Genomic DNA, 24,135 nt, shown 5'->3' on the forward strand with positions numbered 1-24,135 from the left:
CCATCTGATGTTTCGCCCCTAGCATTTTTAACCCAGATGTTTCACCCTCAGCTTTTGAGGTCAACACGCAGGGAACAAAACATCTAGGGCTGAACATACCTGGGTTAAAATATACAGGACCCCAATTGCTGGGGATTCCTGTTTCTGCCTTTTCAGCAGCTCACCCAGTGTCTCGTCTGGCTGGCCTTAAAGGAGTATTATCACCCTAGAACACAAAAAAACCTGACATACTTATCTGTCGCAGCTGCAGCTCCTTGGGTCATGGAGTGCTGTCTAGTGGTTCCCCGTGACGTCTTCTCCTGCTTCCGGCTGTCTTTTCATCTTGCCTGGATCACTGATCAATGAAGCATGATGAGTGCCGCAGCAGTGAGGCCGAATGTCTCCTGGCCGCTCACTGACATGACGTCACTCCTGCCCCATTCATCAGCCAATCCAGGGGGCAGGATGCCTCTCCTGTCACCAAGACACTGCTGCACACGCGCAGTGCCGCGATGAGATCAGGTAGAAGAAGAGGACGCTGGGTAGAAAGAGAGGACTCGTGGTGGCCTCCGGATCCAGCATGGCAATCGACAGCCCACACAGCCAGGAGAAGATCAGGCAAAGATGAGCAGAGGACCTCTAGGTAATTACCAGGAGGGGAAGATAGGCAGTATGCTTACCGCAACATGATTGCTTAAAGCATGCTGCCTTATTTTGCTGTTCGGCATGAGAATACCCCTTTAATGCAGGCTATGTATGGAAGCAGGGGGGACTGTTGACTGACTACAGGGTTAATCCCACCAACCATCTCTGCAGAACTGAGATAGTGGCTTTGCTGAACTAAAGTGGTGGTTAAACAGCTTCTACAGAACCTCTTTATCAGGTCTTCAGAAGGGGGGTTTTGGGATTAGCCCTCACAGAACACTCTGCCAGTATACCAAAGAATGGAGCAGCAGATAAAAGTGGTATTCTCACTTCAGGATCACTTTTTCTATTGATGCCCATTCCTCAGATTAGGCCAAGAATAGGGTCCAGTTCTATTCTCCATTGAACCAGCTGTTTATCAGCAGCTTTCAGCACCAATGACAAGGACAAGTGACTGGAAGCTGCAGCCATAGCACTCCATGATTTCATTGAGATCCAGGGAAGATGTGACAGTGCCTGGTAAAGAGCTGATCCACTGTGACATGCCTTATACAGGGACATGCACTGCTCTGTGCAGAGAGATGCATGTTCTGGACAGGACTCGGTTGTGTGCATCTGGTCTTTCAGTAACAAACGGCCCTTTGGGGACAACCATTAAATTGGTGTGCCCCTTGGTGAATACGAGTTTGACACCCCTGATCTAAGACCATCATTTTACAGTCATGTACTAGTGGTGTTACACTTAATGGCTTCTTTTTGTCATCCATTACATATCATACTGCATGTAGTGATGAGCAAACCCGATCTGGAAAGTTCAGGGTTCGTATCGAACATTGCCTGCTCGGGTTCAACCACACCGACCCCAAACAGGCAATGTTTGGAGTTGGCTCATCAGAAAATAAAAATCACTTCTCTCCCCTTTGCTGAGGTCCCGACCTCTGTGGAGAGTCTTCTTGACCAAGGGAATCCCTAGCTAGGAATCCTGAAAGGGATTCCCTTGGGTACGATGACATATTCACACAATGTGGAAGTGCATGGAAGAGGACTGAAGAGGACGCTCCGCATCTGCCGGTACCTCAGCAAAGGGGTAAGTAGCAATATATATATTTCCTTTTTACTATCTGGTCAGTGATGAGGATGTGGTGGACAGATCCTCCACTCCTCTGGGTCTCCATACCCATTGAGTTCAATGGAGATGATAGTTTGGGGGTGCTGAACCCGGATTTTCTTGTGTGTTTGGGACGGAACTGCTCAAACTGAACTTTGGCAGGTTCACTTCTCACTAATCATATTTTGGGTCTAAGATGTATAAATGTGATCAAGTTATGTTTTTTTTTATTCCAAAACTTTGAGTTTTCTAGATAACAACGTTACAAACAGACAACATTGCAAAACAATATATTTAAAGCGTAACTCTAAAAAACAAACAAACAAAAAAAAAAACTTTTGACATGTTATTGTACCTGTGGCACTGATCTTTTCCAATGGAGACCCCCTTCCAGCAGCTTTAGTTTTTTTTAATATATATTTTTTTTCTAAATTTTATTTAGTTTTGTGTGAAAAGTCCAATCCAAGTTACGGCAGCAGGCTCTATGTGCAGCAGGATTTCAGTGGTTACTAAGGAAGTTGAGCCCCCTTGGTAGCAGAAATTGTGGACAGATTCAGGCTTCCTGTGATACATTCAGGGCTGCTCCTTCACAGCCCTCTGGAAAGTTCCCCTTCCCCTCCTGTCATGTGCTTCATCCTGGACAAGAGGAGGGCTTCCCCCCTGTGTAAAGCCAGTAAAGGACTGAGCACATGGGGAGTTGGGGAGCTTTGCATGGGGCTGTGAACCAGCAGCCCTGCATACATCATAGGGAGCACGTTGATGCCGCTTTCAGACTTGCCCGTTTCCTGGCGATTACCGCGGCAGTTTAATACAGCGGCGATAATCGCCAGGAAGATAGAGCATGTTTTAAAATGGAAAACCGCGCGGCTTTCTGCTGCACAGTTTTCCTGCGATTTGAGCCCATTGACTTGCATTTGGCAAATCGAGTACTATCTAGTAGTTTTGCCGGTGATTACTGCCGCGGTTTTAAACTGCTGCGATAATCGCCGGCAAAACCGCTAGTCTGAAAGAGGCCTGACAGTTGCACGTCCTGTGTAGCCACGCCCCCTAGAGTCCGTCCACAAGTTCTGCTACTAAGGCGAAACGACCTCCTTAGTAGCCACTGAAATTCTGCACCACATGGAGCCTACTGCTGGAACTAGGATGGGACTTTTCACACAGAAGTGAAGTTTCTGGAAGGGGGTCTCCATTGGAAAAGAAGATCAGTGCCACAGGTACTATAACATAGCAACACTTTTCTATTTTTTTAGAGTTACGCTTTAACTCAATAAATTAAAACTGTTAAACAAGAAACAAAGGGTATAGAGGAGGAAGGGTTAGAGAAAAAGAGGAAAGAAAAGAAAAATTGCAGGTGGTAATGTTTGAATTATTTTATAGCTAAATAATAGGCACCCCTATCCACCCAGGTGAGCTCTTAAACCCCTTCCATACCGCAATTTTTACTTGCACTGGTTTGGACCGAATTTTATGGCTAGTCATTTTCTTTACTAGGTACTATCTTATACAGGCTCCATTGCCCAGCGCCTAGTGCATGACCAGACATATTTAAAGTGGTAGGCCACCTTTTCCCATTTTTGATTTTTTTCACTGTGACCCTCTATTTTTTCATATATAGCCTGGTGTTCTTACCTCCGCTTATTTACCGTTATAGACTATGGTGTCACTCCTATCGCACTGAACGAGATTAACCACTATAGTGCAGTCCGCTATGTGTCCTTCTCATTTTTTCCACCAGATATTATACTCATTTGTTTACAACATTATTATTTTGTACAATTTATTGGTATTTTCTTGCCACATTAAATGGATCTGATTGTTCATTTCTGACACGTATGTCTAGATTATTACTTGTCACTCTAGATTGCCCAATCCTGTATATACTTTGTTTTTGTTGTAATTTCTTTGATATGACATTTTCGCTATCAATCATATTCTGTATATATTTTTTTACTTATAGCTACTGATGAAGGCCAGTGAGGCCGAAACGTCTATATTATTTTCTGGCTGCATTAAAAAAATCCCCAAAAATATTCTAGAAGTTGAGTGCCAAGTTTTCTTTATTTTACTTATGGTCTCTGTGTCCCCCAATAAACCACCTGAGAAAAAGAGATAACATTAGATACCTACCCATTGCGTATATGCCCCAGTTTCTTGTTTGTTAATGCATATTTAGCTTTGAAAGTTAGGAAGGTGAGACAAATATGGCAATTTTAATTTTACACTAAGCCATTTCCTTAATCTCACCTAGTCCTTTAAATGACCTAGTGATTCCTGTTAATATTCCCACATAGTGGGAAAGCCCTTTCAAAACTCCCTCAGTGTCCACCTCACAAACTATGATGCTTCCACATACACACTATGCTTGTCACCCACAGTGCCTACCACACACTAAGATGCACCCACAATTGTCCTACCACACACTAAGATGCACCCACAATTGTCCTACCACACACTAAGATGCCCGCACAATTGTCCTACCACACACTAAGATGCACCCACAATTGTCCTACCAACTCATAATATAGTATGATGCTCACTGTCCTGCCCCACGGTATGATGCCCCCACATTGCCTCCCAAAACACAGTATAATGCCCCCAAAGACCCTACACGTTAAAATGCCTATTGCCAAATATAATGACCTCACAGTCTCCTGCCCACAAAGTATCATGTATCCCGAGTCCGCCTCACCTCACAAAATACAATTCCCCCACACAGTATAATGCCCCCACAGTGTTTAGTACCCATGGTAAAATGACACCCACAGTATGAATTTCCAAGAGTGGCAACCACATTGTATGAATTCCTGAAAGTGGCCCCCACACAAGCATCCCACTTGCCTGTGTGCTCTTTACCATCCCTACTCCTGTGCCCAGTCACATGACCTGAATGTCATGTGACCTGAATCTGAAGGTCCTTGCAGGTCTACAGTCTCAACTCGGACATAATGAACACAGATCTGACTCTGTGCATCATCACTGTGTCCTCAGATACAGTTGGAGTCAGGACATCCCTGACCTCCCGAGACAGTTCCCCAAATTTTAGACTGTCCCACTAGATTTGGGGCTATTGAACACACATTTATCAAACCTCAGAGACTGAACTACTACATCTTGGAACTCATTTCCGTTGCAATACATGAATGTATCCTTTCAATTTCCATATTTTTTGTATGTAATAGAAGGAGACTTTAATTCACTATTACTATGTTTTTTCCAAGGATGAGCCATTGTGACCTCTGACCCTGCTTTTACCGTCATTCACACATTAAATCCTTAGTTAGGTTTTAAACATTATAATGACCAATTTTTAATAAAGAAAAATATATACACTGTGTTCCAAATTATTATGCACAAAGAGTTTCGGAGTGATAAGGTTAGAATTTTTTTGTTTGTCATTTAAACTCATTGATGGTGATGTGTGTCAGGGCTCTTTATATCACTGAAAGCAATTGCAGATACCTGTGCAAATTAGTTTGGCAGGTGTGTCCAAATAAAGGCAAGACTACTTAAGAAGGCTGTTCCACATTATTAAGCAGCCTACATTTTTGGCCAAAATGGGAAAGAAAAAGGATGTGTCGGCTGCTGAGAAGCAACAAATTGTGGAGTATTTAGGTCAAGGCATGACTACAATCAACATTGCCAAGACACTTCATCGTGATCATCGCACAATCAAGAAGTATGTAGCTGATTCCCAGCACACACGTGTGCGTGCTGATAAGGAAAAATTGAGGACTCTTTCCAACAGGCAATTGCGTAAGGTTAAAAGAGCAGCTGCAAAAATGCCTTGTCATAGCAGCAGACAAGTTTTTGAAGCTGCTGGTGCCTCCAACGTCCCCAAAACAACAAGATGCAGGGTCCTTCAGAGGTTTGCAGCTGTGCGTAAGCCATCCTGTCGACCACCTCTATCCACAGCACACAAGCAGAAACAGCTCCAGTGGGCCAAACGATACATGAAGACTGACTTCCAAGATAAAAAAAAAAAAACAAACAAACAAACAAAAAACCAAAATTTTACCATGGAGCTGGAACATGTTTTTTTCTTCCTTTGGATTTGACCTCGTTGATCAGCGTGGAGTTCCGTGCATCTGCGGTGGTGGCTTGGAGCTGGTTTTTTACCTCTATTTCTATACATGTGACTTCCAAACTGTTTTGTTCACCGATGATGCCGTGCAACGCTCAATGGTCCAGATGGGTGGAGTGGAGGATGGCTGGTTGATGGACACCCCATGAAAACACGGCTAAGGCGCCAACAAGGAGGTGGAGTAATGTTTTGGGCTGGAATCATGGGGATAGAGATTGTCGGCCCCTTTATGATCCCTGAAGGGGTAAAGATGAACTCCATAATCTATGTGGAGTTTCTAAAACAACACTTCCTGCCATGGTTCAAGAGGAAGAACCGTGCTTTCCGCAGCAAGATCATTTTCATGCATGATAATACACCGTCTCATGCTGCAAAAAACACATCTGCATCTCTGGCTGCTATGGGCATAAAAGAGGACAAACTTATGGAGTGGCCACCATCTTCCCCTGACCTCAACCCCATTGAGAACCTCTGGAGCATCATCAAAAGGAGTGTCTATGATGGCAGGAGGCAGTTCACATCTAAGCAACAGCTCTGGGAGGGTATTCTGTCCACATGCAAAACAATTGAAGCAGAAACCATCCAAAAACTGACAAATTCAATGGACAAGAGAGTTCAGAAGCTTCTTTCGAACAAGGGGTCCTATGTGCAAATGTAACATCACCTAGAATAAAGTTTTCACTTGAAAACTGTTTGATTTCATTTTGTAATAAGCTGATAATGCTTATAACTTCACAATTGACCATTTTTTTGTTCAAAATAAAAAAAAAAAGGTTGAAAACTCTGCTGTGCATAATAATTTGGAACATGCATTTTGAGTGTTTATTTTTTTTTTTTAAATATACTGGTTTTGTAGGCAGTTTGTTCCACAACATTGCAATTATACTAGAATAGTAGATGACTGGAAAATAACAATGACTGCAATTCAGATAGGTAATTTAGAGAAAATATGAGGAAATATTATTTGCATAATAATTTGGAACACAGTGTAGTCTGGTAAAATCTTTTACACTTTCCTACAATACTTATGGCAGTGTTTCCCAGAGTCTCCCATTTGCTACTTATATCTCTGATTTCGCTAGTTGGGTCCAGCTTTGTTTGGAGGTCTCAGCTGAAGGATAAAGGCAGCAATCATCATCTACACATCACTTCCTGAGAGAAGGGCTCTGAAATGCAATGTCGGGGTAAAATTCAAGTAATGAAAGTTACAACGAAGTTGAATATGGATTTAATCCACTAGTGTGAAGCTGTAAGTACTGTATGTTTATAGCTTTACACTACTGTTAAAAAGTTTAGGGTCACTTAGAAATTTCCTTATTTTTGAAAGAAAAGCACAGTTATTTCCAACAAAGCTAACATTAAGTGATTCAGAAATACACTCTATACATTGTTAATGTGGTAAATGACTATTTTAGCTGAAAACGTCTGGTTTGTAATACAATATCTTCATAGGTGTTTAGAGGCCCATTTCCAACAACCATCACTCCAGTGTTCTTATGGTATTTTGTGTTTGCTAACTGTGTAAGAAGACTAATGGATGGTTAGAATACCCTTGAAAACCCTTGTGCAAGTATGTTAGCACAGTTGAAAACAGTTTGGCTGATTAGAGAACCTATAAACCTGACCTTCCTTTGAGCTAGTTGAGAATCTGCAGCATTACATTTGTTGGTTCCATTAGACTCTCAAAATGGCCAGAAAAAAAGAACTTTCATGTGAAACTCGAGAGTCTATTCTTGTTCTTAGAAATGAAGGCTATTCCACGTGAGAAATTGCCAAGAAACAGAAGATTTCCTACAACGGTGTGTACTACACACAAACAGGCTCTAACCAGAGTAGAAAGAGAAGTGGGAGGCCCCGCTGCACAACTGAGCAACAAGACAAGTACATTAGAGTCTGTAGTTTGAGAAATCGACGCCTCACAGGTCCTCAACTGGCAGCTTCATTAAATAGTACACGCAAAACGCCAGTGTCAACGTCTACACTGAATAGGTGACTTCAGGATGTGGGACTTCACGGCAGAGTGGCAAAGAAAAAGCCGTATCTGGCTAATAAAAGGAAAAGATTAATATGGGCAAAAGAACACAGACATTGGACAGAGGAAGATTGGAAAAAAGTGTTATGGACAGACAATTCAAAGATTGAGGTGTTTGTATCACACAGAAGAACATTTGTGAGATGCAGAACAACTGAAAAGATGCTGCAAGAGTGCCTGACACCATCTGTCAAGCATGGTGGAAGTAATGTGATGGTCTGGGGTTGCTTTGGTGATGGTAAAGTAGGAGATTTGTGCAAGGTAAAAGGGATTTTGAATAAGGAAGGCTATCACTCAATTTTGCAACGCCATGCCATGGCGAAGGAAGAAGCAGGCAGCTGGTATTCTATCTGTAATGGAGTGGCCAGCACAGTCACCAGATCTCAACCCCATTGAGCTGTTGTGGGAGTAGCTTGACCGTATGGTACGGAAAAAGTGCCCATCAAGCCAAACCAACTTGTGGGAGGGGCTTCTGGATGCATGGGGTGAAATTTCTCCAGACTACCTCAGCAAATTAACTGCTAGAATGCCAAAGGTCTGAAAGCAAAGTTTGAAGGAGAAAATTATTATTTCAAATAAATTTCTTTTTTTTCGAACCTTGTCAATGTCTGGACTAGATTTTCAATTCATTTGGCAACTCATTTGATTAATAAAAGTATGAGTTTTCATGGAAAACACAAAATTGTCTGGGTGACCCTAAACTTTTGTATGCAAATTGCCTCTTCTGAGAAAAAGAGGACTTAACTCTATAGCGCCACCTGTTGGAAGTAGCGATCCTACAAGTCACAATCAACCCTTTAACGAGTCGTGCAATATGACATGGTATGTCACTCTCCATAAGGAGAAACGTTACCCCTTAGACCTAAACTTTTGAACACTAGTGTATATCAGTCATAGGAGTTAGATTTTCACATTGCAAAAATTGCATGTATGTTATCAATCTCACCTGTGTGATATCATCTAAAGGAAATTCTCTTCGAGTTAAGTTTGGTGACCCAATGGAAGGCTTCCTTATAGGTAATCGAGGTGACCTTGATATCTCTTGTGCAGCACGTGACAGCTTTGGGGATTTTCTTGCTTCTATGTTAATTCTATTAACAGAATATTGGTAAAAAATGTTGATTTAAGACAAATAAGTACATATATTTTTTTACACTACTGCTGCAAATCTAATGAACACTATAATCACCTTCTCTGTTTTATGGTTTCCTTAACTGGTCTTCTGCAGGTCTCTGTACAAACTGGTTTCCTACAATAACACCTCATTTCATGTGAGGACTGCCAAATCTGATAGGCTGCAGTGGTCACATGGGATGAGAAATCTTCACAAAAGGCCAACTTGCACAGACAGCACATTACACATCCTGCTAAGATCTGGATTGGGAAAGGGGACGGCACATATCTCCACTATATGGTGCAATAATTAGTTTCATTCAAACGACATTTAACAATAGTTGATTTTATACTTCCCTTACATGAGAAATAATGCAGCAACAGGAAGATGACTTTTTGATTTCAATCAGGGTGGATTGATTTAAATCACGCCAATTTAAATCATGATTTAAATCACGATTTAAATCAAAAGATTTTTTTCTATTTAAATCGGATCGATTTAAATCATGATTTTAATCATGATTTAAATCACTGATTTAAATCAAAAGGTTTTTTTTTAATATAAATCACGATTAAAATGAGAAGTGAGAGCAGTGCGCATGTGCGCCCATAGTTACACGGACGAAACTAGGGGCAACGATCTAACGCCAGGGTGAGGGGGGGACCCCAAAGTAAGTAAAAATCTTTTTTGTTTTACTATATGGCAATAGGTAGGTGTTTAAAAGCAGCATGTCTTAATTGTATAAACTATTAATAGCCTCCACATTTTGTTCATACTGCCCCTTTAATTCCACACTTCTAGCTTGGTTTCACTTTTGGTTTAGTTTCTTTTTCCATTCAGTTGACATGCCCAAACTTGTTGGATAGTCAGCATCCTACAGAAACCTCTGGAAGAGCATGGCATTGTGAATGTTACACATATACAGCCTTTATTCTACTGAGTTAAACAACTCAGCTTTATCTCATGATGGAAGAACCTTTGGATGGTAAAATATTTTCCTCAAAAAGCAGTTTATTGAAAAAAATCCGATTTAAATCAAAAAAATCCGATTTAAATCAAAAAAATCCGATTTTTTTTATTTTTTAAAAAAAACATTGATTTTTATCCACCCTGATTTCAATCTGTTTATAGAGTTAAAGGAGTTGTAGTGTAGAAAATCATTGTCACTTTCATCTAGAAAATGCACTACTCTTCTTCCTGGGCTCTATCTGGAAGTGGAACTTGCCTTATTGGGAGTGAGCCGCAATAACAGCAACAGACCAAGGAGAATATTAGCACTGCTTCTAGGAGAAATCACAATGGCTAAAATGTATTAAAATACTAAATTAAAGACCTAGGGAGACAGGCAGAATTTTCATCAAGTTAATTACAGTAGTATACACTGCATGATAAAATTGGTCCACCCTAAGGATATGTGCACATGGTGCATTTTTATGTGTTTTTTTACTCGCGTAAATGCTCCAAAAACACAATGGAATACTTATGCAAGGTAATGCAATGACAATCCTTAAGTGTTATGCACATGATCAGTAAATTTCCGTCTGTATTTGCAGCGTTTTATTTTCTGCAGTATGTGAATTCTTTTTGCATTTTCACTGCATTTTTGACTCATTGACTTCAATTGAGTCAGTCAAATCTGCAGCAAAAACGCAGGTGTAAAAAGGTTTGCGTATTTGCTGCCCAAAACGCTGCGATTTGTCAAAGGGAAATGATGTCAGAAGGAGGAAGAGTGTGTGGGTGTAAAATATGTGCGTTTGTCTCTGTGTGTGGCGCAGACTATGTGCGTGGGACTACTACTCCCATCAGGCTACGTGTTTTGTCACATATAACAGAGACAGCATGAGCCAATAATGGGAGAATCATGATGGGAGTCTCATCATACGGCCCAAGTTCAATTGTAAAAAAAAAATCAAAACATTTCCATATTCACAAACAAAATACATACTCACCGAACGCCTAATCCCCGATGTCCGTGTCTCCTGCAAACAATCAAAAATAATAATCCAACATATACTCACCTTTCCGCCGTAGTCCATTTTAATACTGATCTCACCCGGCTGCCGGCGATATACTGAGAGGCGGTAATCGCTCCCGGAGCGTATTACTGAGCCAACGTGAGAGTTCACCGGAGTTCATCAGCTCTGATGCTCTCACTTGCGGCAATGCTGCGTGGAAAGTTCTCACACAGCGGTAGTGCCGTAAGTGAGAGCACCGGAGCTGATGAACTCCTGTGAACTCTCACGGCGGAATCAGTAGTGTCAGCGTATAGCCGGAAGCTGGGTAGAGTGATCACATCTCCAGATGTAACTGTTCTACACGTGAGATTGCTGTGGGACACTCGGTATTAAATGGACTACGTTGGACAGGATAGTATTATATGTTGGTTTATTATTTTTTTTATTGTTTGCAGGAGACAAGGGTGTCGGGGACTAGGCTTTCAGTAAGTATGGTAAATTTAGATTCAGTAAAGGAGTCTGTGTGATTATTTCAAAGAAAGGACTTTATTCTGGCTGTGTCTTTATATACCATGTAACTATAGGATTAGTAATGGATACGTGTCTGATAGAAACCTCTCCATTACTAACCTGTGTACATGATGTCACCTGACAACACAAAGGTGACATCAACCCCTCAAATATGAACCCCACTTGCCACCGCTACAGGGAAAGTGGGACGAGCGAGGCTAAGTGCCAGATGCACTATTTCTGGGGCGGCTGAGAGCTGATGTTTTTAGCCTGGGGAGGACGCCAATATCCATGGCCCCTTTCCCAGGCTATTATTTTCAGCCCGCAGCTGTCTGTCTAGCCTTTGCTGGTTCGATTTTTATAGGGGGACCCCATGTCAACTTTTTTCTGGGGTTCCCCTGTAAACTAGCCAGTAAAGACTAAACAAACAGTTGTGAGTTTATATTAATAGCCTGGGAACCTTTTACTATTTTCTCCTTCCCAGAATATTAACATCAGCCCTCAGCCGTCGGTTTTCCCTCTGCTGGTTACTAAAATTACAGGGAAGCCCACACAATTTTTTTTTCAATGTTTGGAAAATTAAACAGATATTGCATTTCACGCAGATTTCTGACAGTTGATTTTTTGTTACAGCATATGTAGGTTAATTATGTCAATGCTCCTACATAGGCTGGTGTGTGAATGTGTGTCTTTATTTACTATTAATGAGGGTATCTGGCTGAAAAGGTTGAAAAAGGAAATGACATCACAATTATTATTATTTTTTAACATAACTTTATTTAGCTCTGTGGATTTACAAAAATGCATGCAAAAACGCATAAAAAATGAGCGTATTTTCAACTATGCTTTTCTGCCAAGAGGTGCAGAAACCTTGCAGATATTTCTGCGAGCAAATACGCAACGTGCGCACATAGCCTAATAGGCAAGTGACACTTTTTACTAAAACGATCTATTTGGTTAGTTCATATTAGACCATTATTTTGCGCTAAAATTGTGGGACACATTAATAATAAATCTGGTTCATTCTAGGACTCTGCTTTCCAAAGCCCTTTTGGAAAAGTGTTGTCATAGTTTGGACAGGGTTAATGCCCTGCCCTCTCAGGGTTAAGTGTTGTGGCCTCCTCTTGGATCTGGGAGGGATATTAATACCCACGGTGGACTAGGAGTCCCTGTCAGTTATATGTTCGTTCTGTCTGCCAGACCTCCTGGTGTGCATGTGCATACTGTGTTGTTTGTTTGCTCTCCGTGCCTTATGTGGTCTGTTTTATCCTCGCGGCTTCCCTGCTTTGTGTTTCTATCCATTCACTTACTCGGCTTTCTGACTTCCGGCTTCCACCTGACTATCCTGTCTCACCCCCCGGTACCTCGCTTATCCCCTGGTTATTGACCTCGGCACATTTGACTACTCTCTGGCACCGTTCGCCTCCTTGCACCCTGGTGCCTGGCTCCGCCCATGTCTACTCCTCCTCGGTCACATAGTTCAGGTCCTGCTTGCTACCCAATGAGTTCTCCACTGTTCTTCTCTGGGCTCCCATACTGCAGCGAGTAGCCTCCCAGTAGTAATTACACCCGGGAGCCTTGACATTATAACTGACCATACAGTCTCTTCCAAGTGGTTTGGTGGGAGTTTATTATGGATCCAGTACGGGCTTTCACAGAGCAGGTTAATGAGCTCTCCCAACTTATGCAGAAGCTGTCCATGGAGCAGCAAGCCCTGGTTCACTCGCACCAACAAGTGCAGAGAGATGTGACGGGCGCTCTACAGGGTCCGGTTCCGTTGTGGACTCAGGATGGTGGCCCCACTGACGTATCCCTAGTGGACCCCGAACCACCGGTAAAGTTACCAGACGATTATTCCAGGGATAAAAAAATTGTTGAGGGTTTTTAAAGAGGGATGCAAGCTGTTTTTTGAGTTACGTCCCCGAGCTTCTGGTAATGACAGGCAGAGGGTAAGGATTATGTCCTTGTTTAAGGGGGGCTCCATATGCATGGGATTTCTCTCTCTCCCTCTGCTTCTGAATGTATGTCGGTGAATCTGTTCTTTGAGGCTTTGGGGAACATTTATGACGAGCCTGATAGAGTGCGTCTGGCAGATGACAAAGTGATGAGTGTTACACAAAGGGGCACTTCAGCCGAATGGTTCGGCTCAGAGTTTAGATGCTGGGCGGCTGAAGTATCCTGTAATGAAACTGCCCTGAGGGGGTTGTTCTGCAGGGGTCTGTCCAATCGTTTACAGGAAGCTCTGGCCCTACATCCGCCCCCTGACACCCTGGAGGACGCCATGACGCAGGAGTTCCGCATGGACCAGAGACTCCGTGCCAGGGGAATGATGCGGCAGGTGTCTCCATTATATTCCAACCTGTGTGACACTACGTCCGTCCCTGAGCCCATGGAGCTTGAGGCTATGCCGATAATGGAAAGAGAGAGAAGACATAGCAGAGACAACCAACTATGCTTTTAATGTGGAGCCTCCGGACATTGGAAAAAGGGACTGTCCCTCTTCTGCTAAGCTGTCGGGAAACGCCTAAGTCTGGGTAACGATCGAGGAAGTTACCCAGACTACCAGGTACATTTTTCCTCACTTGCTAAAATTTTGCTTCAGGTGGAATTGGAACTTGCTTTGGTCCTTTGTTGACTGCGGCTCTACCATTAACCTGATCGATGCCTGGGTGATGACTCTTAATAAGACAGTCAGGCTTAAGGATCCTGTTAAAATTGTGGCTATTGACTGGTCTCCTCTTACCGGGGATGGAATTTGTTTCATGTCTGAATTTTGTTCTCTGAAAATGAGTTCTACTCATGTGGAAAAATTGTTTTGTTCTAGATAATTTGCCTGCTGGATTGGTACTAGGGATGCCATGGTTTCAACGCCATAATCCTATCATTGATTGGGTGACTGAGAAATCACTCAATGGGGATGTAAGGATAATGGTATATGTTGTAACCTGGTACCTCTTGTCACCCCTGTAAAATCTGTATCTGTGTCGTCTGTCGGTCTGGAGGGTATTCCGGAATACATGAAGGAATTTGAAGATGTGTTTTCCAAAAGCGAGGCTGAGGCGCTTCCAACACATAGACCTTTTGATTGTGCCATTGATTTATTCCCGTAAGCCAAGATACCCAAGGCTCACCTGTTTAATTTGTCCGGGGCTGAGCATCAAGCCATGAAGAAGTACATAGCAGAGAGTCTCCGCAAGGGGCATATTCGGGCTTCTGTTTCACCCATGGCAGCGGGGTTCTTTTTCGTAAAAAAGAAAGATGGTGGTGTGCGACTTACGGGAACTGAACAAAATTACGGTAAAAAAAGTACCCTCTTCCTCTGATCCCCGATTTATGTAACCAACTCACGGGGGACAAATGGTTCTCTAAGCTCGATTTACGAGGGGCTTATAACCTTATAAGGGTCCGGGAAGGGAATGAATGGAAAACAGTGTTCCTGAAGACTGAAGGGCTGTTTGAAAACTTAGTTATGCCTTTTGGTCTCACTAACGCTCCTGCAATTTTTCAAAACTTCATTAATGTTATTTTATCTGACCTAATTGGGCGTTATGTGGTCATCTACCTGGATGACATTTTAGTGTACTCAGTGGACAGTAACATCCACTTTTACCATCTGCATATGGTTCTTGGGAGACTCAAGGAGAATCATATATATGCTAAACTGGAAAAATGTTAATTTTATGTGCAAGAACTGTCTTTTCTGGGTTTAATTGTGTCAGGGGAGGGATTCAGCATGGATCCTAAAAAGGTCCAGGCCATTACAAAGTGGGTGCAGCATCATGACTTGAAGGGGTTGCAGCGATTTTTGCGCTTTTCTAAATTCTATAGGAAGTTCATTAAGGGTTTTTCAGAAGTGTAAAGCCTTTGAAAGACCTCACCCTCAAGGGGGCTGATGTGAAAAATTTGTCTGTAGCTGCCAAAAATTATTTCACGACACTAAAAAGATGTTTTATTTCAGCTCCTGTGTAGGATCCGTCAAGACCCTTTATTGTGAAGGTTGACGCTTCTGAGGTGGGGGCAGTTTTGTCTCAGGGTCCTTCCACACTCACTAATCTGAAGCCGAGAGAAATTATGATGCTGGCAACAGGGAATTGTTGGCGGTTAAGTTGGCTTTTGGAGAATGGAGGCATTTCTTGGAGGGGGCCGTCCACCCCATTACAGTTATCACTGATGATAAAAATTTGGCCTGCTTGTCGGTTGCTTTTTTTATCTTGATTTCAATTTACCATTACATTCCGCCCGGGATCTAAAAATATTAAGGCTGATGCTTTATCCCGAAGTTTGATTCTGTGTCCCCTTCAGAACCTCCCTCCTCTATTCTTCAGCCAGGAGTAGTGGTGGCTGAAATCTCTTCCGATTTGCAGAGATTTTGGAGGCCCAAACAAGGGCTCCTGGTAGTAAACCTCCAAGATAGTTATTTGTACCCGAACTGTTCTGTCTCAGACTCCTGCAGGAGTTTCACGATTCTGTGTTAAGTGCCCATCCTGGGATTGCAGCTACGCAGGGAGCTGTTGCTAGAGGTTTCTGGTGGCCCTCTATGGTATCAGATGTTAAAAAGTTTGTGACTGCATGTGGGGTGTGCCCCCATTACAAGAGTTCTCTTACCCGGCTGGGGAATTGGTTTGCCAATTCCGGATAGGCCATGGACACATTTGTAGGCCATGGACAAATCTTCCTCCTTCCAGGGGCAACTCAGTGGTATGGGTGGTGGTGGATAGGTTCTTCAAACAAATCCACTTTGTACCTCTACCTGCATTACTGTCTGCTGAAACTTTGGCCTGCTTATTTATACAGCATGTTGTCCAGTTGCATGGAGTGCCTGTAAATGTGGTGTTGGACAGAGGTGTGCAGTTTGTGGCCAGGTTTTGGAGAGCTTTTTGTAAGAAGCTGGAGATTATGCTGCCTGTTTCCTCTGCCTATCATCCAGAGTCTAAAGGACAGACTGAACGCACAAACCAATCCTTGGAGCAAATTTTGAGATGCCTGGCCTCTTCCAAACAGGAAGACTGGTGTGAGGTATTGCCCATGGCAGAATTTGCGCTCAACCCTCGTGTGAGTCAGTCCACTGGAAAGTCTCTCTCCTTTTCAGGTCAACTATGGTTTGGCCCACATTTTGGGGAATTATACAGTATACTCACACACATGCTACTGATTTTGCATATTACACACACTGTATTTTACAAAAGATTTAGGCAGGTGTGGATAAAATACATAAAAGAAAGAATGCTTTAAAAAAGTAGAAGTGTTGCTGATTTATTTTTATCAAGTAACAAAATGCAAAGTGAATGAACAATAGGGAAATCTAAATCAATTAAATATTTGACGTGACCACCCTTTGTACTGAAAACAGCATCAATTCTTCTAAGAAAACTTGCTAAAGTCAAGAATTTTCTAGGATTATAGTAATTTGCAGGTGAATTATACCAAGCAGGTGATAATTGATCATCATCTTCATATGTAAGTTGAAACACTCATTAACTGAAACATCTGTGTAGGATGCTTAAAACTGGGTGAGGAACATGTAAACTCTGCTACAAAAGTGAGGTTGTAGAAGACAGTTTCATGTCTCAGGTAATACGTCATGGCAAGACTGAGTATAGCAACATACAAGGTAGTTACAGTTAGGTCCATATATATTTGGACAGAGACAACATTTTTCTAATTTTGGTTAAAGACATTACCACAATGAATTTTAACCAAAACAATTCAGATGCAGTTGAAGTTCAGACTTTCAGCTTTCATTTGAGGGTATCCACATTAAAATTGGATGAAGGGTTAAGGAGTTTCAGCTACTTAACATGTGCCACCCTGTTTTTAAAGGGACCAAAAGTAATTGGACAGATTCAATAATTTTAAATGAAATGTTCATTTTTAATACTTGGTTGAAAACCCTTTGTTGGCAATGACTGCCTGAAGTCTTGAACTCATGGACATCACCAGACGATGTGTTTCCTCCTTTTTGATGCTCTGCCAGGCCTTCACTGCGGTGGTTTTCAGTTGCTGTTTGTTTGTGGGCCTTTCTGTCTGAAGTTTAGTCTTTAACAAGTGAAATGCATGCTCAATTGGGTTGAGATCAGGTGACTGACTTGGCCATTCAAGAATATTCCACTTCTTTGCTTTAATTAACTCCTGGGTTGCTTTGGCTTTATGTTTTGGGTCATTGTCCATCTGTAGTATGAAACGACGACCAATCAGTTTGGCTGCATTTGGCTGGATCTGAGCACACAGTATGTCTCTGAATACCTCAGAATTCATTCGGCTGCTTCTGTCCTGTGTCACATCATCAATAAACACTAGTGACCCAGTGCCACTGGCAGCCATGCATGCCCAAGCCATCACACTGCCTCCACTATGTTTTACAGATGATGTGGTATGCTTTGGATCATGAGCTGTACCACGCCTTCGCCATACTTTTCTCTTGCCATCATTCTGGTAGAGGTTGATCTTTGTTTCATCTGTCCAAAGAATGTTATTCCAGAACTGTGCTGGCTTTTTTAGATGTTTTTTAGCAAAGTCCAGTCTAGCCTTTTTATTCTTGATGCTTATGAGTGGCTTGCACCGTGCAGTGAACCCTCTGTAGTTACTTTCATGCAGTCTTCTCTTTATGGTAGATTTGGATATTGATGCGCCTACCTCCTGGAGAGTGTTCTTCACTTGGTTGGCTGTTGTGAAGGGGTTTCTCTTCACCATGGAGATTATTCTGCGATCATCCACCACTGTTGTCTTCCGTGGGCGCCCAGGTCTTTTTGCATTGTTGAGTTCACCAGTGCTTTCTTTCTTTCTCAAGATGTACCAAACTGTAGATTTTGCCACTCCTAATATTGTAGCAATTCCTCGGATGGGTTTTTTCTGTTTTCGCAGCTTAAGGATGGTTTGCTTCACCTGCATGGAGAGCTCCTTTGACCGCATGTTTACTTCACAGCAAAACCTTCCAAATGCAAGCACCACACCTCAAATCAGCTCCAGGCCTTTTATCTGCTTAATTAAGAATGACATAACGAAGGGATTGCCCACACCTGTCCATGAAATAGCCTTGGAGTCAATTGTCCAATTACTTTTGGTCCCTTTAAAAACAGGGTGGCACATGTTAAGTAGCTGAAACTCCTTAACCCTTCATCCAATTTTAATGTGGATACCCTCAAATGAAAGCTGAAAGTCTGAACTTCAACTGCATCTGAATTGCTTTGTTTAAAATTCATTGTGGTAATGTCTATAACCAAAATAAGAAAAATGTTGTCTCTGTCCAAATATATATGGACCTATCTGTACATTTGTTTTGGTTAATATTTTATATCTTGCATTGATTATCACTTAAACAATTTATATCTAGCTTTCAGAACTGTGTTTTGCATTAGCTTTATAAGTACCATATGTACTCAAGTATAAGCCAAGATTTTCAGCCCATTTTTTTAGGCTGAAAGTGCCCCTCTCGGCTTACACTCGAGTCGTTGTCCCAGGGGGTCGGTGGGGGAGGGGCAGCTGTCACATCATACTCACCCTCCCGGTGCGGTCCCTGGCAGCTTCAACGATGCGATGGTCTCCGGGCGCCGGCAGCTCTAGCTGTGTTCAGCGCTCACGTGGTACCGCTCATTAAAGTAATGAATATGGATGCAACACCACTCCCATAGGGGTGGAGCGCATATTCATTACTTTAATGTGCAGTACCGCTGAACACCAGAACAAGCTGCTGGCACCGGGAGACCATCGCATCAGAGAAGCTGCAAGGGACCACGCCGGGAGGGTGAGTATGATGGGGGGTGTGAACAATGCGCGATATTCACCTGTCCCCGTTTCACCATCGGGGGCAGTCTTCCGCGTCCTCTGGCTGTGACGTTCAGGTCAGAGGGCGCGATTACGTGTTTAGTGCGCGACCTCTGCCTGAACGTCACAGCCAGAGGACCTGGAAGACACAGCGGCGCGGCAGTGGAACGGGGACAGGTGAGTATTGCAAGTGCCGTGGGCCTGAGCGACGAGAGGTCAGCATATGGGGCATAATATTCTATGAAGTATCTTATGGGGCCAAAATCAACCTTTGTGCAGCATTATATGGGACAAATGTTTCTATGGAGCATCTTATGGGGCCATAATCGACCTTTATGCAGCATTATATGGGGCACATTTTCTATGGAGCATCTTATGGGGCCATAATCAACCTTTGTGCAGCATTATATGGGGCATATTTTTGTATGAAGCATCTTATGGGGCCCATCAAACTTTTTGGAGCATTATATGGAGCGTAATTTGTATGGAGCATCCTATGGGGCCCATCATAAACTTTATAGAGCATTATATGGGGTGCATTTTGTATGGAGCATTATATGGGGCTCCTGATTCAATTTGCATATTCAAAAACACTTAGGCTGGTTTCACATTTGCGGTTGTGTCCGCAGTGTTTCTTCCGCAATAATCCGCATGTGTTGTGTATGCCTATATTTAACATTAGGGACGCAAGTGTCTGCGTTTGATTGCATTTTGACGACGCATGCGTTGTTTCGTCATCTGCGGTTTGGCGCGGTAAACGCTACATGTAGTAATTTTAGAGGCGTCAATTTGCCGCCTAGAAGCGTATGCGGTTGTTAGCGGAAGAAATGCGTCAAAAAATCGCATTGCTGTCTATGTGAACACATGCGGCCGCAAGCACATGCGTTTACTTGCGTTCCTGAACATATGCATTGCACCAGAGAAAAACACGTCTAGACACTGATTAGCCATCCCCCACATACAAGGTGATAAAGGGAGGGAGTGGACAGTTGCAGGTCACTACTCAGCAGACAGAAAAGCTTTCCAGACGCAACAGAGCAGACACAGGAAGGAATCTACACTCAGAACAATGTGAGTATATCCTAGCCAATGCCTTTATTTTCTATTTTCTGACTCTACATGTCCAAATTTCTGCAATTTCTTTCTTTCTGAATGCATCAGAATGTCTTCTTCTTCTGATGAGGAGCAAGGTCCTGGGCCTTCTGAAGCCGAACATGTCAGTGAAGTGAGTACTCACCTCCTCAGATTGGTAAGTATTCACTGTCACATCTACACATGACAATTTGTTTTCCTTTATTTGGAGCACTTCTTCCACTTCGGCAGAGACTGGGCAAGAGCAGCGGGGTCACGGTCGAGTGTCAAGGCAGCAGCGTGTAAGTATACCTGGCTGACTGTTTACTGTATCCTCACTTTAGTATTCTTGAATCTTCCTTTCTTTACTTTCCTCTTTCTTTACAATTTTCTTCTGGACTCCTTTTTTATCTTGACTTTCCTTATTCATGCCATTTCTCAGCCTCTGTTTACTTTCTTTTCCTTATGTTAATGTATACAACATTTAATGTCTTCATTTATGTTTTAGGTTCCAGAACAGGATGAGGACCTCATTGACAACGATATCCTCATCTCCCTGGTCCATGAGCGAGTCCCGTTGTGGGACACCCGGGTTCCACAGCACTCGGACAACGTGACGATCCGGCGCCTATGGAATGAGGTGGCCAAAGCGATGTGGGATGGCTGGAACAACGCCCCGACTCAGGTCCGAACTGCATTTGGTAAGTATTGCAATGCAGTGTGAAGCAGCAGAGACCTTGGCCGTGCTCACACAACTGTGTGTGATGAGAGAAACTCTCAGGAGTTTCTCTCATCACACACAGTTGTGTGAGCACGGCCAAAAGTACATTTTCTAACCATTATGTTTTGTTTTTTTCAACAGTGGGCAGAGTCAAAACACGTTGGCGTTCCTTGAAGGACCGCTTCAACAAGGACCTGCGTCAAGAGAGCCGTGTTCCCAGTGGTTCTGGAGCCAGGATCCGAAAGTATAAATACCATCGCATTCTGGCATTTTTAAGACCAGTCCTTGCCCAGAGAACGTAAGTATTTCTCCTGTGTATTAGGTTGTGTTGTATTGCCATAATCTGTATGTTTCTGTTCAACAGGAGTTGGCGTTTGGTAAATTTTAGGTATTCATTTTTTTTCCTTTGTTCACAGCACATGGAGCAGCACTGTTGACCCAGGTTCTGGAGCGGTCCTTCATCAGAGAGCCACGGACCCGTCCCAGCCATCCAGCAGCGCTGCAGCAAGTGGGCCTGCCACACTAACTGGAGACCAGGAAGCTGGTCCATCAGGTGTTCCCCTTTCCCAGTCCTCTGCCTCTGCCCATTTTTTTTTGGGCTCCTTCCGGCAGCGGCAGAGGGCATCGGGCAGGTCACTCATGCCCGAATTTCTGCACTTGAGCTCGGTTTTTCACGATAGACTCAAGGCTTTGGGTGACCGACTGGATACTGCCATTAGCCATATGAATACACGTATCCAGGAGGTCACCTAAAGCCTGGACCAAGTAAAAGCCGACCTCCAGAGGCCAGCACATCATTTTTTTAACCAAATTGAACAGGGCATGTCGGAACACCTTACTCCAGATCTCCAGCTTAGTGTCATGCAGGCCTGCAATGCTGCTTACGTGCAGGCTATGCAGCAGAGTCGGTATTTTCAGCAGACAGTGACGGCATATCCACCTGTGCCCACACTGTCACGACTGACCTCAATGCTGACCTCTGCTGCATACCACTGCACAGCCACCTCCATTCCTAGCACTGCCGGACACCAGTACAGCACCACCACCATGCCGAGTGCTGTAGGACAGCCCACCGCCACCACCATGACAACCGCTGCTCCTGCTTGGACCTCCTCCACTGACACCAAGATGCAGCAGCAGGACCCTGGCATGGCCTTCCGCACCGCCACCACGATGCAGCAGCAGGACCCTGGCATGACTTTCCGCTCCACCACCACGATGCAGCGGGACCCAGGCATGGCCTTCCGCTCTACGAGCACAATGGACCCTGGCATGGCCTTCCGCTCCACCACCACCACGATGCAGCAGGACCCAGGCATGGCCTTCCGCTCTACGAGCACAATGGACCCTGGCATGGCCTTCCGCTCCACCCCCACCACGATGCAGCAGGACCCAGGCATGGCCTTCCACTCTACGAGCACAATGGACCCTGGCATGGCCTTCAGCTCCACCACCACCACAATGCAGCAGGACCCAGGCATGGCCTTCCGCTCTACAAGCACAATGGACCCTGGCATGGCCTTCTGCTCTACGAGCACTATGGACTCTGGCATGGCTGCACGATCTACGAGCACTATGGACTCTGGCATGGCTGCACGATCTACGAGCACTATGTACTCTGACACAGCGCAGCCGGACCCTGACAGGTCACCCACCACCACGCCACGCCATATGAGCCCACCAAGACCTCCCACAACCAGGCAAACCAAAAAAAAAACCCCAAAAAAACAAAAACAGAGGACTCTTAGCATTCCTCCCCCTTCACCTCCCAATGTGTCTAATGTCAGGTTTGTCTCACCCTTCCAGTGCGTCTCAAGCCTCTCATGTGTCAAGCTCCATCCCCGAACTTCCAGACCCTTCTAGTTTCATTGCCCCTTCTCCTGCCACCTCTGCGTCCTCCATGGTTAGCCAGGCCTCAGTGCTTCACACCCCCCGTTTACATCACTCTACCCCAAGCCGGCGCAGTGAATACATTTTTTGGTTGTTAAAAAATAAAAAAAATATTTGATTTGCCACAATTATGTTTGGTTTATTGTGTCTTCCCCCGCCGGCAACACACACCGTGCGCCAACTAAGAAACTTCGCCACACACTTACTTTTTGGCCCACATCATATCTCCAGTAGTTAAAAAAAAAAAGGACTGCAGCTTTGTGTGTCTTTAGTATACAGATATGAGGTGGGCCAAAAAATATTACATGTATCTCCATAATCTCTTTTTGTCTGTGACTAGTGTGGCAGTCTGAAGAGGAAATGGTGGAAATACAGTGCAGACCTCTACTGAACAGGTCAGGTGTCAAAAAACTCATTAGTTGGGACACCTGACCTGGTGAGTACAGAACTGCCTTGTATAACCACCATTTTCTCTTCTTTATACATAATCTATTACACACAAATTGAGGGGACAATGGTGGTCACACACTGCATATCTATGCTCACCTGCACAGGTGTCAGAAATAGTGAATTCATGAGGCTGTTATATGTGCATCATGAATTCATTATTTCTGACACCTGACTTGATGAGTTCAGTTTGTGTCCAATGGATACAGGAGAAGAGAATCATGACGCAATGACATCAACAAGCTTACCAATAAAGCAACATGGGTGCCATTACTAGTAGTATGTGGCCAGTGTTTTATATCAGGATTTGTAAGCCAAAACAAGGAGTGGAACAATTAGAGGTAAATTATGATATTAACATAATAACTAGCACCTCTGCTGTTATCACCCACTCCTGGTTTTGGATTACAAAAACTGATATTAAATACAGATCAAATACTGCCAGTTTTAGGACAGCCTTGGTTTGGAGAGGAAAAAGATAGGAGACACGGTCAACACAACCAAAACTAAAGTTTATTAATGAGAAATATTATAAAGTTTTTTTAATGAGAAATATTATTATCATTGTAGCAAATTACTGGTACAGATCGAATTACAACAGGACCTTTACACAACATTATCCTGCCATGACACACGTCCAATATCTGAATCGAAAAAGGCAGCAAATTGGTCCTGCATGTGACCAACGGCTGCAGTTGACCGCAGCGGGTGATGCTGGAAATCGGGCAGTGGGTGTGCAACTGGTTCATCCAGTTCAATGTTGGGTTGCTCCTTAACCATTATATAATTGTGCAGAACCACACAGGCTTTGACCACCTCGT

At 43.5% G+C, this 24,135-nt stretch overlaps 1 protein-coding gene across 2 annotated transcripts in view; it reads right to left on the reverse strand.

The window, feature by feature from the left end:
- The window catches only part of TULP4 (TUB like protein 4), a 411,660-nt gene that overhangs the window by 38,841 nt on the left and 348,684 nt on the right, over positions 1–24,135 (reverse strand). For both annotated transcript variants that reach the window (XM_077283286.1, XM_077283285.1), the window contains exon 11: positions 8,792–8,936. In XM_077283286.1, the coding sequence (XP_077139401.1) occupies positions 8,792–8,936 (145 nt within the window). The remainder of the gene's footprint in view (positions 1–8,791; positions 8,937–24,135) is intronic.

Source organism: Ranitomeya variabilis, chromosome 2, assembly GCF_051348905.1.
Source record: "Ranitomeya variabilis isolate aRanVar5 chromosome 2, aRanVar5.hap1, whole genome shotgun sequence".
Taxonomy (NCBI): domain Eukaryota; kingdom Metazoa; phylum Chordata; class Amphibia; order Anura; family Dendrobatidae; genus Ranitomeya; species Ranitomeya variabilis.